The 16819-nt window shown below is 39.7% G+C and overlaps 4 protein-coding genes across 4 annotated transcripts; 2 read left to right on the forward strand and 2 right to left on the reverse strand.

Annotated features, from left to right (window-relative positions):
• Positions 1 to 1755: 1755 nt before the first annotated feature.
• Positions 1756 to 6643, forward strand: BCR41DRAFT_322863 (Pep3/Vps18/deep orange family-domain-containing protein). Its single transcript, XM_022021484.1, has 11 exons — positions 1756 to 1930; positions 2089 to 2275; positions 2424 to 2575; positions 2708 to 3116; positions 3214 to 3566; positions 3704 to 3871; positions 3977 to 4174; positions 4268 to 4441; positions 4579 to 5040; positions 5166 to 5294; positions 5423 to 6643. Exons 1-11 carry the CDS (start codon positions 1808 to 1810, stop codon positions 6479 to 6481), a joined length of 3414 nt encoding a protein of 1137 aa, XP_021881246.1. The 5' UTR covers positions 1756 to 1807; the 3' UTR covers positions 6482 to 6643.
• A 1196-nt stretch (positions 6644 to 7839) lies between these two features.
• BCR41DRAFT_422277 (hypothetical protein) lies at positions 7840 to 9655 on the forward strand. Its single transcript, XM_022030131.1, has 2 exons — positions 7840 to 9126; positions 9326 to 9655. The coding sequence occupies exons 1-2, from the start codon at positions 7995 to 7997 to the stop codon at positions 9520 to 9522; spliced, it is 1329 nt and encodes a 442-aa protein (XP_021881247.1). The 5' UTR covers positions 7840 to 7994; the 3' UTR covers positions 9523 to 9655.
• A 709-nt stretch (positions 9656 to 10364) lies between these two features.
• Positions 10365 to 11183, reverse strand: BCR41DRAFT_396455 (hypothetical protein; the record flags this gene model as incomplete). Its single annotated transcript, XM_022028803.1, has 1 exon — positions 10365 to 11183. One exon carries the CDS (start codon positions 11181 to 11183, stop codon positions 10365 to 10367), a length of 819 nt encoding a protein of 272 aa, XP_021881248.1.
• A 562-nt stretch (positions 11184 to 11745) lies between these two features.
• Positions 11746 to 13080, reverse strand: BCR41DRAFT_322866 (Isochorismatase-like protein). The gene is made up of 5 exons (XM_022021485.1): positions 12850 to 13080; positions 12597 to 12644; positions 12344 to 12490; positions 12093 to 12209; positions 11746 to 11953 (listed from the first exon to the last, which is right to left on the reverse strand). The coding sequence occupies exons 1-5, from the start codon at positions 12973 to 12975 to the stop codon at positions 11792 to 11794; spliced, it is 600 nt and encodes a 199-aa protein (XP_021881249.1). The 5' UTR covers positions 12976 to 13080; the 3' UTR covers positions 11746 to 11791.
• Positions 13081 to 16819: the final 3739 nt, after the last annotated feature.

Consider the following 16819-nt stretch of genomic DNA (forward strand, 5'->3'; position numbering starts at 1 on the left):
AACCAAGGACTTGAGCTTAGCTATCCTTAGAATAGGACAAATACATCCTTGCTGAGAGAGTAACCTACGTCAAGTAAGCACTACATCGAAGTTCGGCTGCAATCATAAGCCTTTCTACCTCATTTTTCCTTTCTTCCCCTTTTCCCATCTCCTCTTCTTTTTTCTTTTTTCTTTTTTATCAGAGAATAGCTTCATATGATGCTCTTTGCTCCAACAGCCCCAGTACTATCGCGTTAAAGCAGAGATATTCGTTGACTCTCAGATTCCGGCATCAATGGCGGAGATAGGAGTGATGTAGTTGCATGCGCTTATTGCTTGGAGTAAAAGCTATCTAAGCACCCTTTCTTACTGGACGATGCCTTGTTAATGGTGGGTGATATTGCGCAACGCCTTGTGGATGGAGGGAGAGCAGAAGCGAGAGTGGTGGTTTTTGGCGATCGTTTGGTGTGTGTATGTGTGAACATGATAGTTGATACCAATCGCCAAAATATATGCATCTAGAATTACAGAAGCGAGATTAATACCGACGCGTTTGATCCTTTCCTAGGGATCGTTATAACCATGGGATGGTTGTGGAGTGGCCACCAAAATAAAGTTTGTTTGGAGGCACCAATGGAAAACGCTTGTGTTTTGAACAAAAAAAGACGCCGCGATGTAAAATGTGCTTATACATCATACATGTACAGAAACCAAAGAGATGCTTCAGCTGCTTATTCGTGCACACAGTGATTGACGAACAAAAAAGGAAAAAAAGCCCGCGATGAAAGAAGGCATGTGCAGACAACAAATAAACACAGCAACTGTTTGCTCACATACATTTTTTTCACCGTTGTGTCTGTATCTCTTCTAAGCTTTCTGTCTGGCCGTTTAACACAAGGAACCCTCAGAAAAAGAAATACCTCGCATGATTGGTACCAGGTCTGAAAACAACAATAATGCAATGCTGTACGTGGAAGATAGGGTCTAGAAACTATACCATTGATCACAACTACTACTCATGCTCTCTTGCCAAGGACTTGAACAGGCATACCAACCCCTTCTTCCTTGCTCTCATAACCGCCCACATCCTTTCGATGCATTCGTTCGCCGTTTATGTCCACTACATCTGAACCACACACAATTCACCACTCACTCCAACAGAGATATTTGTATCACCTTGGGTATGATATGTTGCTGTGGCTCCCGGTTTCAACAGGCCCAACAAACTCTATTAGCAGTGCTTACCAACCCAGATACATCAAGGGAACGCAAGAAGACGAGCAAGCAAACGATGTGACAAATCAAGTCTTGCCGAGCTGTACAGGAAAAGATCAAGTTAGTCAAGCTCTATGGTGCGGTAGAATGAATCAACTCAGATTGCCCTCCTTTCAAGTCGAGACTACGGCGGCGAATATTATCACTGCTATTACACTAGTCAATAAATAAACGATACAATGGACTCCCAAGCGGATGCTAGGGTCATGCGAAAGTCTTCAAGAGTTTTTTTATTTGCACAAATAAAGAAGCCAGGATAGCTCCATGACAATTTAGTTTTCGGCCATTTATTTCGACATCGAAATAAAATTTCAAGACAATGCCCATGGATTGCTGGATTTTAAGCCCATTTATAATGGCAAATTTGCCCTTGTGACGGATGAAAGGGATAATGAGATTAATTTTACGTTGCTGAGTTTGCATCATTTCCCGCTCCGGTGACGCATTTGAGGGGGGTGCATGTGCTTGACAGACCACTGCCACGTTTCTGTGCCTTTTTCCCTGAACTGAACCAACCTCTTTCTGCACTCATTGTGGAGCAAAAAAATTCGTCATGAATTTGGACGAAATCATTGAACAACATCTCGACAGCAATCAGAGGTCTGGGCACTTGGCTACATCTAATGGAGTCATCACTCAGGCGTCTCAGGGATGGGAGCCTAACAACCTAGTCCTGGTAACATGAATACTATTGACGAGACACGTCAACTATTCCATTAAACTCTTATCATTGACTCTATTGCCTTTTCTTTCCTTTCCTTTCCTTTCCTTTCCTTTCCTTTCCTTCGTCTTCCCCTTCTCTCTTTGGGGATTTTTTTTTTTTTTTTTTTATAGCTCGAGAGTGGTTATGTACATACAGGATTTGTTGAAGACGAGTCGCGTATTTTCTTTCTAGACAAAGTTCAATATCAAATTCCGAGTCGGTTGACTGCTTTGGCAGTTTCAAACAATATCTTATTCATGGCGATGGAGACAATGCACTTACTTCGTATTGACCTCGATAAAGCACATGAAGTGGAGGGTATGTCTGTCCATCTTTTTTTTTTTCTTCAATTGATTGTTCCTGAACGTAGATAAAGAATGTGACTGAGTGAAGACTTTTTTCTTTTCTTTTCTTTTCTTTTTTTTTTTCTTTTTTTCCTTCATGGGGTCGCACTTGCGTAACAAAGACATTGAAATCCCGCGGAAGCCTTCTGAAGGCAAGATTTACAAAATTTTTTTCGACCCTACAGGGCGTCATTTAATCATCACAACGGAAACAGGCGATAACTACTACCTTTTTGCAAAGTGGAAGAAGGCGAAGCTGCTTTCCAAAATTAGGGTATGCATACATACTCCGCATTATGTGATTAAAAGACAACCGTGCACATTCTGCCCTCTCCATTGCTTTTACTCAGATCTAAGCCCCTTTTATCTGCGCCTGTGCGGAAAAAAAAAAAAAAAAAAAAAATAGGGTATTGTCATTGAGTCTATCGCTTGGAACCGCTCAACAGAACGCCGCAACGAGTCTTCAACAAAGGAATTTTTGATTGGAACCAGGGATGGCCTTATATTTGAAGCAGAATTGGAACCAACAGCTGAACTATTCAAAAAGGAAGAAAGATACTTTAGACAGGTCTTCTCAATAGGGGAAGCACATGCTGGTAGTGAACGTTTGCCTAGACCCAAGATGCCCATTACTGGACTTCGCATGGAGCAGTTTCCCGCCACCTTACGAAAATATGTTGTTATCGCAGTAACACCCACACGTATTTACCAATTTATCGGATCGGTAACACCCAGTAATTCTGGCGGTATTATTGGCAATTCAGAAGAGAAAGCTTTGTTTGAAAATCTCTTTTCCAAATATGAGGTTAATCCAGGTAAAGCAAAAAAAAAAAAAAAAAAAAAAAAAAAAAGGATGAAATTTGGTTCCGAAGAGAAGTAAGAGATAGCTGATGAGTTTTATACGCTTACTAGTGTTTTCGGAATTGCCTGGAGATCTTCCTTACAGCGAACTGCACTTTTTCAGTCCATTCCAGGATTTACAATATCAGGGAGTAGCCAAGACTTTTGCTTGGCTTACAGGACCAGGAATTTATCATGGCAACCTCGTTTTCGGGTCGCAAAATGTTGGCGAATCTGTTATAGATGCACCCCAGCTACTTCCATATCCTGCTACACGGCTCGAAGTAGACTCCACAACAACTGTATCAGAAATTCCAATTGCAATTGCATTGACTGAATTCCACTTCATATTACTATACAAGGAACGGGTTAGAGCTGTAAATCAACTCAATGACCAAATTGTGTTTGATGAGCTTATACCTTTGGTAACGTATATCTAGTTCTCGCCATAATTTTTGTTTCTTGCTTTATTTAGCACTATGGAACTAAGGCTTGTCCGTTAACTAGCACTCGATTGATGCATTTCTCTAAAAAAAAAAAAAAAAAAAAAAAAAAAAAATAGAAACCTAATGAAGAAGTGCTTGGCATGTCAGTGGATACGACTAAAAACACTTTCTGGATCTATACCGGAATATCGCTTTTCGAGCTCGTTGTTACGAAGGAGGATCGTGATGTATGGACGCTCTATCTGGAAAAGAAACAGTACGATATGGCTCTTCAATATGCCAAAGTAAGTCGGGACAGTTGCATATCGATGTTGTGACAATACCAGTAATAAGGAAGGCAAAATAGTTCTCATTTTTTAATTTTTCGGTTGACGTCATGCCTCATTTAGAACCCTGCTCAAAGAGACCGGGTGTTGACACTACAAGCAAATTACAACTTTTCTCAAGGTCGATACATGCTCTCCGCAAAATACTATGCACAGTCAACAGTTCCATTTGAGGAGGTGGCACTCAAGTTTGTAGAGCGTGATGAAAGGGATGCACTTAGAAGCTACCTCCTTGCCAAAGTTGATAAACTCAGAAAAGGGGTACGTCTTGCTTTCTCAGAACCGGTAATACTGGTCAAAAAAAAAAAAAAAAAAAAAAAAAAATTTAACATCTTTTTTGAATGTCCATAATAGGATATCACACAAAAATATATCGTCTGTACATGGTTGGTAGAGATTTATCTTAGCAAGCTAAATCAACTTGAGGACCAAGCTGCATCATCAGCATCAGAGTCGGACGTCCAGAATTTCCTGGCGGAGCAAAGTGTTTTGGAAGATGAATTTAAAGGATTCCTGGAAACAAACAAGGTACACATCATCATTGGGAACTCAAAGGATACTCTTATCTTTATATTGGTCATATTTCTTTTTTTTATAATAATGGTTTGCATATTTGAACTTTTTTTATTTTTTATTTTATTTTTTTCTTCATATTTCCTTTTTAGAATTACTTGGACAAAAAAACGACATACAAGCTTCTGGCTTCACATGGTCGCACAGAACAGTTGCTCTTTTATGCCATCCTGATTGGGGACTATGAGCGGGTGATTTCGCATTGGATTCAAGAGAAGAATTACAAGAATGCCTTTGAGATCTTGAGCAAACAAGAGTCACTTGATACATATTATCGCTTCTCTCCTGTCCTTATGGAGAATGCGCCCTACGAGACTGTAAGCGCTTGGATGCGTCAGCCCAATCTGAACCCCCGTAACCTGATCCCATCGCTTTTGAGGTACGACCATAGGACGATGGATCCGGCTGCCCAGAATCAGGCGATTCGATATTTGTCATATGTAGTCTCTACTCTCGAAAATACCGATCCAGCAATCCATAACTTCCTATTGACTCTATATGCAACGCAGCCAACACGGGATGAATCCCAGCTTTTGAAATTCTTGGCATCGGAGGTAATTTCTCCTACTTTTTTTTAGTTCAATTTGTCAAAAAGATTTTTGTTTTTTTTTTTTTTATGGTCTTGTGAGCGCATACATTTATTTAAGACGCAATTATTTATTGGCAAATCTCCGTCTAGGGTCCTGCCAAGCATTACAACTTGGATTATGCATTGAGAATTTGTACTCAAAATAACAGAATTCAGAGTTGTGTAAACATTTTCAGTAGTATGGGCCTCTATGGCGAAGCTGTTGATTTGGCGTTGAAAGTAAGTGGCGAAGCATATACATACCTTAGAGGTAGAATTATGAACGGAAGTTGGCCTAAAAAAAATTAAAAAAAAAAAAAAAAAAATTTTTTTTTACTAATTTTTATTTATTGATATGAATTGAATAGCATGGCGATCTGGAGCTTGCCTGTATCAATGCCGAAAAGCCAACGGACGATGATATGCTTCGGAAGACATTATGGCTAAAGATTGCACGTCATGTGGTAAAAGAAAAGAAGGATATCAAGGCCGCAATGGACTTTTTATCAAACTCTGACCTCCTCAAGATCGAGGATATCTTGCCTTTCTTCCCAGACTTTGTGTTGATTGATGATTTCAAGGACGAGATTTGCAAGGCCTTGGAGGAATACAATCTACACATTGACGAGCTAAAGACTGAGATGGACGAGGCAACGAAGAGTGCAGAGAACATTCGAATCGATGTTCGTGAGCTGAGATCTCGGTTCGCGATTGTGGCGTCAACGGAGCGGTGCACATCATGCGATTACCCGTTGCTGACGCGCCAGTTTTATGTGTTTCCATGTCAACATACGTTTCATGCGGATTGTCTGATCAAGAACTTGACGCCGTTTTTGTCTACGAGACAATTGAAGCGGCTGGATGAGCTACAGGATCAGATCCAGAACGAGATGCAGAATCAACAAAAGATGATGCTGATGAACGGAAATCATTCTTTACAGCCCTTGACGGTAGCAAGCGGGAATGCGTCCCAAAGTTTGAATGCAAGTCATGCTACAGGTTCGACTGGAGGGGGGCTAACTCATCTACCGAATCATCTGATTGGCCAAACAGGAGCAGCAGTGATGGCGATCGGAGGCGCGATAGGCGCAGGCGGTAAGGCCATGGTGAATGGAGGGGTGGCTATTGCGACAACGGCAGCAGGGACGGCAGCAGGGGTGTTTAAGGATGTGATTTTTGCAGATGGCAAGGAGGTAGCGGGCTTGGGATTAGGACTTGGAGGAGGCTCTGGTGTAGGACAGAATGGAGGTAGCGGTGGAGATGATATGGTCGTGGTTGTGCCTCGGTTAGAGTTACTGAGGGACGAATTGGATGATCTTGTAGCATCTGAATGTTTGTTGTGTGGCGAGTTGATGATTAAGACGATTGATCAACCATTTTTGTCGAGCGATGAACACGAGCTGGAGTTGTCATGGGGTGTACAGTAATGTTTCTTTTGAGAGGAGATAATCAAATGTTTAAAGACGTCGAATTCTCTCCCATCCTCATCCATAGACATATGCCATCGTCTCTCTTATTGTTTATCTCTCTCTCTCTCTCTTTCTTTCTTTTCAAGCGGGTTGGAATACGCTCCATACCCATGTTACTGTAAAAAAAAAAAAAAAAAAAAAAAAAATTAAAAAAAGTATAATACATGTATACATTTGTTATTTATTTTTTTTTTAGGCGCGTGAGCACGCATGATCTACAGTACAGACGATGCGTGCTAACTCACAAGAGAACATTCCTATGGGGAAGATCAAATCACATGGAAAACCATTTGATTGTCCTGACATGTCTGTCAAAGGACGGAAACCATGATCATATTGCGATCCCTCCCTCTTTTATGATCTCTGTCTTTCTTTCTTTCTCTCTCTCTCTCTCTGGTCAATTTCACAATATTATATAGATATACAAATAGCTGAATGTTACATGTACAAGTATACTTTGAAAAGAAAGTTTAGGTTGCAAGTGATTATCAATAGACAAGATAAGATCGCATGGCTTTGGTGACACGTCGTCTGTCATGCGACAAAAGTCAAAAATTTTTCCGGTAGAGTCCGAGCAATGAGATTAGACGTCGATACGGCAGACAGGTCGGCTGAACTTTTTTTTTTTTTTTTTTTTACATGAAGATCAAAGAGAAGAGTTTTTGATCAAAAAGAAAAAAAAAAACCCCCATACTGATGTAGCATTACAACAGCTTCAGTGTGAATAAATAGAATTGTTTGCTATCTTACAATAAATGAAGGAGATGTTTTGGGCGATCTTTGAGGGTGGGGAGGGGGAGGGGGACTGATGTTTAGAAATATATAACAGACTTTGTTTCTTTCTTGCTTTCTTTCTTTCTTTCTTTCTTTCTTTCATGACATGTGTTTACAAGGAGACAACAATAAAAAAAAGAAAAAAGAAAAAAGGAGTGGCTACCTCCTCCTCCCCTTTTTTTTTTTTTTACTTTTGTTTCTATACTAACTATACCGAGAAAAAGAAAAAAAAAAAGAGGACCAGTAAGAGGTATTGTCCCTTTTTTGCATAGGGAGTGATCAGCTTTCTGATTGTTCTGATGAAGTAGAAGGTGATGGCTGAGATTGTTATATTACGTTGGATAGCTCAAAGTTGATTGCTATATTCTAGTTTAAATATGGTAGATTAGATAGACTGCATGTGGTTCGAACGGAATGGCAGACACAGCACCCGAAAGGAGATTTATTCATTCAGACAAAAGAAGAGTCAGAACACAGAAATGCATTTTATAAATTACCAACTGTCACAAACTCTTTTTTTTTTTATTTCTTTCTTGCTTTGCATTCTTTTTCATTCATTCATTCATTCACATTCATTCGTTACATTCATTGCTTTCATTGCTTTCATTGCATTACTACTATTATTACTATCATTATCATTATCTTTTCTTTTCTTTCTCTTCCTTCTCTCAAAGCTAGTTCGTTCGTTGGAAACATCATGTTATCCGTCATAAACACTTCCACCACACTCTGCTTACAGCCTGCTTCTGTTTCAACCTCTATTACTTCGTCTACTTCCTCCAATGCCTCTATGGCTCGGTTAGTCAACAAGGCTCCGCAGCCATATGGAGTCATTCCTCCTCGTCGTAAAAAGACCTCCACAAACCGTTCTCCCAACTCTTTATCCCCTTCATTAGAGCTTACCCTAACCAATACCACAATCACAACCACAGCCTCAACAACAACGACAACAACAACGACAACGACAACTTCTACTACATCAACAACCACATCAACTCCCAATCATGATTCTTTCTTTGCCTTCCTCTTCTCAGATTCCACATCATCCTATCGCTCCAATCTCTGGGCAACCATCAAGGCCCACTGCTTAGCTTTCAGCAATACTAATGGTCGAACCAACCGACAGACCAACAGGAGGGACCGTCAGGGTTGCTACCGTGACTTTGCACCACCTGAAGCTTTGATCGTTACCAATAGTCCACCCGTTGTCACATTAGACGCAACATCGTTAGTCACCAGCTCATCCTCTGCATTGTTTCCAGAGGATGTATTGCTATCGATTCATGACATCGATGTGTCTGGATCTGCAATGCAAACTATCAAGAACGATAGCAGCACAAGTAACCATAGTAGCAATAATAATATTGCCAATAATGCTTCTGCCTATCCTGTTTCAGTCGCATCCATGGATAAATTCAAGGTCATGGGAACAGATCTTATCCCATTAAAGACCTTTACCTATTGTGAAACCCTTATTGATGAGGTCGAATCATCCTTAAAGCTCGATACTGGGGCTGCGTCTTCTCCAAATGCGTCTACAGCAGCTTCTGGAGCTCTAATCCGTCGCCCCCTTCCTCGAGTCAAGCGCAGTATGCCAAAGCCCTCACCGATCGTTGAAGCAACAATGTCTTGCCGCCGAGTTCCTGTGGTGAATCAGAGCGAATTGCCACCTCCACTCCCACGACATTTGGCTTCACGGGAGACTCGCTCCAACTCGGCCTATTTGCGTATGATGGCTACGGAATTGAGGATGATTCGCTCTCGCAAGCTAATTGCCCCACTAAAGCCTCGAGCTTTCCTCCCTCGTCGCAAGGACCTTTTTAGCTTTGGTAAGAAAAAAAAAAAAAAAAAAAAAAAAAGAGAAACGGTGTGGGTCCAGTCTAAATGCATAGATAGCCTAAACAAGTGAACTATTTTGTTTCTTTTGTGCGTATCATTTGATAACACCTGATGGACTATGACGAAACTACAAGACTAACGGCTTTTTTTTTTTTTTTTTTTTTAATACATCTTGATTAAATCAATTAGACAAGTCGTGCTTGACTCTAGAAATATCTTTTGATAAGGACCTAGAGGAGAAGGAGGAGGAGGAGGAGGAGGAAGAAGAGGAAATCCCTATTGGTTCGTGGACCTCTTTCTCGTCTACAGAGTCCTTCATGTCTACCAGCTCTTCAGACTATGTTACCGCTGAAGGCGAGGAAGACGATACTGAAAGCGACGAGTAAAAAGAAAAAAAAACTATATTCAGGATTATATACCCTTCGTCTCTCCCCTCTGTCTCCTTTCTCTCCGATTACTTTATCAGCTTATCACTTTATCACCTCCACTCGTTTTTCTTTTTTTTTTTTTGCGTACCACTTCATATTGTCTTTTGACCATGTATTAACATTCATCATTTTCTTCTCAAGGCTTTAGCTCTTTAGTGTACAATATAATTCCAAAGATAAAATGATTTTTTTTTAAACTTGTAAATTGTTTATTTATTTATCTTGCTTTCCCACGTTGATGAGTCCTGATGAGCCATTTCTGATCCAATCTCCCTGTCTCGCATGGCAGTCGGATTCTTAAAAAAGAAAAAGAAGAAAAGAAATGAAGCTAAATAAGGCTCTGCCTTTCTTTTTGTTCTTTTTCGCTGTCTATTTCCGGATTTCAAAAAGACTGAAAATGCCTTTTTCATTTTTATTTTATTTTTTTATTTATTTTTATTTTGTCATGAATTATTCTTGTGGTCGACTTTAAAATGAAGGCTGATTAACAGGTTGCAGACATGAAACAATCTGGGGTCTAAAGTTTTTTTCTTTTTCTTTTTTCTCTTATTCGCTACAGCCACATATTAGATGCATGTCCTCCCCCCTTCCTTCCTCTCTTATACAGAAAAAAAAAAAAAAAAAAAAAAAAAAAGTGATGAGATCAAGTTTGTCGGCAAAAGAACATTTTTTTGTCCCTTTGGGGGAATGGGAGCGTTTTTTTGATTGATGTTAACGGTCCTCTTTTTTTTTGTTAGTAGTTCTCCTTTTTTTCTGTTAGTAGTGCCCCCCCCCCCCTCCTTTTTTTTTTTCTTTCCGTTTCAATGAACAGATGAAGAAGAAGAGGAAGAAGAAGAGAGAGAAGGAGAAGAAGGTAGGATTGGTCTACCATACATAAAAATAGGTTCATGATCTTCGGAATAGATTTGGATTACATCCTGATGAATAGCATGTACATGAACTATCGTCCTGGGTGTAGATCTCGGTGTAGACGCAGACGTAGATGTAGACGTAGACATGGACGTAGATGTAGAAATAAAAGGGAGGCCCTGTAAAGGACTGGCAAGCGTCCGACTCGTCGTGACCGATCGAGAATTGGCATCATCGAATGAGACGGACAAAAAACGCGACAAGTCCGGAGTCTCCATTTCAAGATCCGAAGAGAGCCTATTGGGCGAAGTTGTTGTGGGATTAAAGTTGGCATCGTGTGGTAAATCACGATAAAGTCTCTGTCTTTGCTGCTGTTGGTCTTGTAGTTGCTGCCGTAATTGCAGTAGTAGTTGCAAATGTCGCTGTTGTTGTTGTTGTTGTTGTTGTTGTTGTTGTTGTTGTTGCTGCTGCTGCTGTTGTACTGTTGGCAGGTTATTCATGTCCGGGACATCAATGGCCAAATGCCTTGAATAGGATGATGACGATGGTGATGGTGAAGTGGGCGTGGATAGTGAGGCAGGTGATTGGGGCAATTGAATCGATGGGCTCAACGAAAAGTCAAAATCGCCTCTATCGCCCCAGACGAAAGAAGGGGATGAGGAGGCATAGGCCAAGGATGAGGCCGGAGAGCTATTGTCGCGTAAGGTGCGATATCGATGTAGACTTGGCGTGAACCTTGGTGATGATGGCAAGTCAATTGGGACGCCCATGACTGTAACTTGATATGAGATTTCTTTATTGAAGACGAATGATAATGGTTAAGTTAGCGAAGTAAAGGGTTTTTTTATAAAAAAAAAAAAAAAAAAAAAAAAAAAAAGATCAAGCTGTCAAGACTTTAAAAGCATTCCTTCTGTTCCTTCACTCGTCCTTTGCCCTTCACACGGCCAGGGGGGTTGTCTGTCATAAATTCCTTCCATCGCCACAATTCTATCATTATCATTTCCACACATTGTCATTTTTTTTATACGCCCACCAATAAGAGAGGACCATTTCCTTTTATCAATTCAGAAATAGCTTCGCATGGACCTGTTCGATGGTACAATGAACGAACAAATCCTCAAAAATTGTCTGTGCACGCGTCTCTTCTCTTTTTTTACCCTTTCCAAACAGCTGAAAAAGATTGCTCTGCGAATCATTGCCTTATTTCTATTTCTGCCAAGAAGTAAAATATCACAAAGCGGCCAAATGTCCTGAAGCGAAGCATGCGATATGTATATATTTATACTTGTCATTTACTTTATTTTTTTTTTTTTTTATTTTTTTATTTTTTTTGTTTGTCAGTGCGCTGTTGGGAGTCAGAAAAAAAAAAATTGTTTCTTTAGATGTTGCTTCTAATAAAAAGTTTGTTGGATGCTGTCGCCTCCTTAGTTTCCTTGACAAGCTTGGAAATTGATCTGAAGTTTTCGTGCTTTGAATCGCCCATCAACTGGAATAGGATAGATTCACTTGTAGTGACAAAGCCACCCGCAGACTTGACACGCTATTATCGTTTTTTTTTTTTTTTTTTTTTTTTTTTTTTCATATGTAAAGGGATCGATGTTATTCACACGAGTTTTCAAACACTTTTTTTATCTATTCATTGAAAAAAATCATGATCTTTTGAATGAACGTTTACTTACGTTCAGGGCATGATCAATTTCAAAGCTGTTCATGCTCGACACTCCATCTGCAAGCACATGGACATCAAAGTTATTTTCCAACAGGTCCAATGCCGTCTGCAACACGCACACATGGGACTATTTTTTTTCGTAAAGGGGGACCGAGATTATGTATTAGTTGGAATGAAATTCGTAATATGTATAGATATTATTTCTGCATGGTGTAATAAAAAAAAAGCCTTTTTTTTTTTTTTTTTTTTTTTTTTTTTTACCTCAATGCCAAAAAGCACAACTGACTTGATACCCTGAAGCTCCTTCTCAACTTCAGGAACAAGCATTGAAAACTTGGTTTTGGGGATATTAACCTTTGCTTGCGAAATATCCAGTTCTGTTGCTGTTTGACCTAAAGCCGTTGGGTTCTATATCATCAAGTCCAAATAAACAGTAAGTTTTATGAAAAAAAAAATAAAAAAAATAAAAGGAGCTGTTTTTTTTTTTTTTTTTTTTTTTTTTTTTCTCACGGACCTGTTCTGTGACGATCAAAGGAATATCAAGAATTTTGTGTGCAGCAATCTATAAAAAAAAAAAAAAAAAAAAAAAAAAAAAGGAGGAGAGAGAGAAGGGAGATTTGTTATTAAATTAATGAATGCTCATTCATTCTCCTTCTCTTTCTCTTTCTCTTTCTCTTTCTCTTTTCTTTCTCTTTGATCCCTCCTTATATCAAAAAATAAAATAAAATAAAAAAAAGAAGCCGTTCAACGCTTGCAGGGTCCAATACCATCTTCTGAGCTGTGGCAACAACTGAAGGATATTGGAAAATGTGGGACCGGAACTTTTCCTGAATATCACAGAGGAAGAAAGCAGTCGACTTCTGGTGGATGCGGCCAATATTACGAACAGACATTGTGTTGAGTGGTGCTTTTTGATTAGAGAAGATTAGGAAAAAAAGAAAAGAAAAATCCAGAATGCAGATGGAATGAGAGTATGAATGTGAAAAGAAGAAAGAGAGGATTGATTCCTTTTTTTTTTTTATTGGGCCCAAGATGAATCCCTCCCCCACACGGGCAGTTCCTGTTTTTTGTGTCACTTGGAACTTAAGGAACAGATAGGGAACCTTACTTATTACGGAAATCGTCTGAAACCTGAAGCCCACTACGTACAGTTACTTCCCCGTACTTCCTTCTTGTACAAACATACAATCATGATCCATTTTCTGCGCTGAAGAACCCCAGAAAGCGCTTTTTGGTGCCATTGAATTGGGTGTGTGTATGTGTAGTTGTAGAGACACCGAACAGCCCACATAGAGACCACACCCAATTTCAATATTATGGCTTCTAGTTAATCAGCTATCTTAATTGCCAATAAACCTCCTTCTTCCGCCTTCAAAAATGTCAAACATCAATATCAACACAGAATGTGCCTTGTAGGCTCGACCCGGTGGTTGAGCAGCTTGGTCAATTCGGGTGACAAGCCTAGGTCTCGCTTGTAATAGGTAGTGAAGACAAAAGGTGATTTTATTATAATTATTAAAACAAGCCTTTATATAGGCTTAAGGCTCTATACTGTTACATCGCTTGGTATTCTAGTCCTCGCCAGAAAGTCAGGGACACATTTATTTTCCAATTGTGGTGTTCGAAAAGCACGTCACAAAACTTTTTTTTTTGTGACGTGAACAAAAAAGGTTTGTCTTCTTTAATACCATAAGCTTTCTGATTATTCAGGTAAAACGTTATTGAATAGTGAAGGCGCTCACTTCTCAGTGAGCCCTTCTTCTCTAGCATTTCCCAACTTTTTTTTTTTTGTAGAGATGGTAGTGCAGAGCACTGCACCCTCGAAAAATAATCCGCAGGATTGTCTTCCGAAGGAATCCAAGTAGGCAGAGACTTACGCGGCATGCCTAGCTATAGGTTTCTCTGCCAAGAAAAATGGTCTTGTACGATTATACGTCGACAACCAGGCCCTATACCACTGCATCATTAAAGGAGCTTCATCAAACAACTTTGTGAACAAGTTACTCTACAAAGTTTGGTGCAGTGGTATAGGTTGTCGACGTATAATCGTACCAGACCAAGTCGGGGAGGTATCGTCTGTTGGCATTGTCTTTGTTTACTCTTGTTTTGTTTTTAAATGAAGAGAACGGCTCTCTGAGAATATGTGACATTCTATCGTTGATGCATAGATCCCTCATGTCTCCAATTTCTCGCCAAAGTCCGCAGCGACCTCTTCGGCACAATCTACGATTTCCTTTGACCAATCTACAGCGGCATCGCTTGTGGAGGCAGCATCAGCATCGGAAACTGTATTTGAGCCATTTACTACGCGAAATTACTATAATAATTTTGTACAACATAGTATTTCGCCCAATTTTCTAGAGCATTCCGTGCCCAACTCAAAAGTACACCGAAGAAGCTAAATTCAAGCTGCCAAGGCAGCTCCATGACATCCTTTCTAACCAGTCAAAGGAGCTAGGAGGCCCAAGCAAGTTCCGAGATGCTTTAGTTTCAGGACTACATTTTGGAGGTAAAGTTGCTCTATTGCTCCTTTTGACGTTCCCATTGTGTTAATATGATAACTCTAGCCATCAATTTGATTGAATCATAGAGTAACTTTATGCTGGGGAGCACAAGGAGAGAGTGTTACCATTTTGAATACGGAGCCCGAGCAGCGGCTGTTGCCAATAAGCGGGTTTAGGACAATCACTTGGCGCCTTACACTCGATCTTGATTTTCCGGGCATGTCTTGAATCTATGTATATCGTGTCGCTTGTTAATTTATTCTTCATAACTTATTAACTATTGTTATCCTAGGCCACCACCATCGACCTTATGAAAAAAAATATGAAATCATCAACAGAGGATTAGATAACAAAAGAAATAGAGCAAGACGTCAAGAACCCAACCAAGACACGCACATAGGTGGACGTTGGAACGACGTCTTGGCTTCATCTCCATGAGCTCTCCATCCATCATACTTATATCTTTTTTATCCTCTCTCCATCCTACGCGCTTTTTCTAAGATTCACGAGGTTTTCGATTTCTTTTTTATAACTTCCGTTCTATTTCAATAAATCCAGCTACAACTTGGCGGTTCTCACTTTTTTTTTTATTTATTTATTTTTATTTTTATTTTTTTATTTATATATATGTACACTCTCCCCGTTTCATTGGCACAAATAAAGGTTCGTAGAATCCTTTTGCTTACCTGGTCTTACGACATCTACTAGGACGTGTATCAAATCCTCTGAGGACTGGGGAATATCTCACCGAGCTCTGCCAGCGGATTCATTTCTGTCTTAGTAGGGATCTTTTCGATGGAGACTTTATCATCAGATTTTGGAATGCACAGCTTCCAAAGTGTGCAGAGATTTGGATCAATGTTGTATAATTCAGGTATCAACCAGCATGGTGTCCCGGTATGGGCGCGAATTGATTACGTTTTATATTAAAGCTTTGAATCTAGTCATCCAGTATAGGCTTGGCTGCAATATTCTCATCAGATTGAGGAAATAGCTGTGGAATGCATTGTCTCTTCAGCGAGGCTCTGTGTAGAGTTACAAGCCATCTCAAAGCCAGACAAGGAACAAGCCCTGCAGAATGTCTTTTCTCTTCATGAGGGCAGTGATGCAGACGTCTTGTTTTTTAGTTAGCGGCTTGCTGATGGGATTGACGATTGATACTTTCCTTTGAAGTGCCTGCTGCGTGGTTTAGTTGCTCGTCTGTTGTTCAAGTGCTGGTGTCACGTTTCTCATGTAAGTCAGATTATGTATGTTTTACCTTTGCATTGGAAATTCCTGAAATACAAGCTATATTCATCTCTATAGGCCAGTGTTTCGTCCAGGAATTGCGCTTTTACATCGCTGCAACCTTTCAAAGAATGCGTTTGTCATCAACCATTTGTGTTCCGTCTGATGAAAAAAAAAAAAAAAAAAAAAAAAATAATAATAATAATAATAATAATAATAATAAAAATTAAAAATGTTCAACTTATAGTAAATTTAATAAAAGTGATAATCTCTTTACTTGACAGCTTGAGATAGAAAGCTGATGAATTGAGATTTAGGAAGATGGCCACAAGCAACCAGCTTCCTCCAAAAATGAACCCATGACCAGCTTGCGATAATGAGGTAAATGATAGTTTTATTTACTATCAGGTTCTACAGAGATGGTTCAAAAGAAAAATAAGCTGATGGGGTGATCTCAGTGTAGAAGCAGCAATATTCACTAGATACTGACTCTAATTGGAGATCAAGCAGGCTGACATTGGCATATTTATGGTTATGGGGCATACACTCATCGTCAAAACCTGCCTGCTATATTATTTTAGCGACTTTAACTTAACATTTCTGCCTCCAGGAAAAAGTACGCCCTACAAAATCGTAGCCATCCTGCAGATATCATGAAATTAATAAGACCAGGCAACAATATCACATGTCGGTTGATAATGCATACTCGACAGATCAATTCAAGAAGTTCATGAAGCTTTCTTGGACCCGATCGTACAAATTCCAGAATGGGGGGGAGCTAAAACCCATAAGCTGATTGGGGCTCGCGATCGAGTTGCTTTTGCTTTGAATCACTTTTTAATTATTCGTGGACAAAGTTTACGTGATGCGAAATTGAGTAGTCTGTTCCCATATATCCACGCAACAGCAGAGAATGGACGTCAGCTTTGTTTCGTTCTTGTTCTTGAGATCGTCCACGGCAATACAAATCAGGGCCACGCCGTCTATTCGTCTTGTATTCGCAACA

This window comes from Lobosporangium transversale (genome assembly GCF_002105155.1).
Source record: "Lobosporangium transversale strain NRRL 3116 chromosome Unknown BCR41scaffold_19, whole genome shotgun sequence".
In the NCBI taxonomy this organism is placed as follows: domain Eukaryota; kingdom Fungi; phylum Mortierellomycota; class Mortierellomycetes; order Mortierellales; family Mortierellaceae; genus Lobosporangium; species Lobosporangium transversale.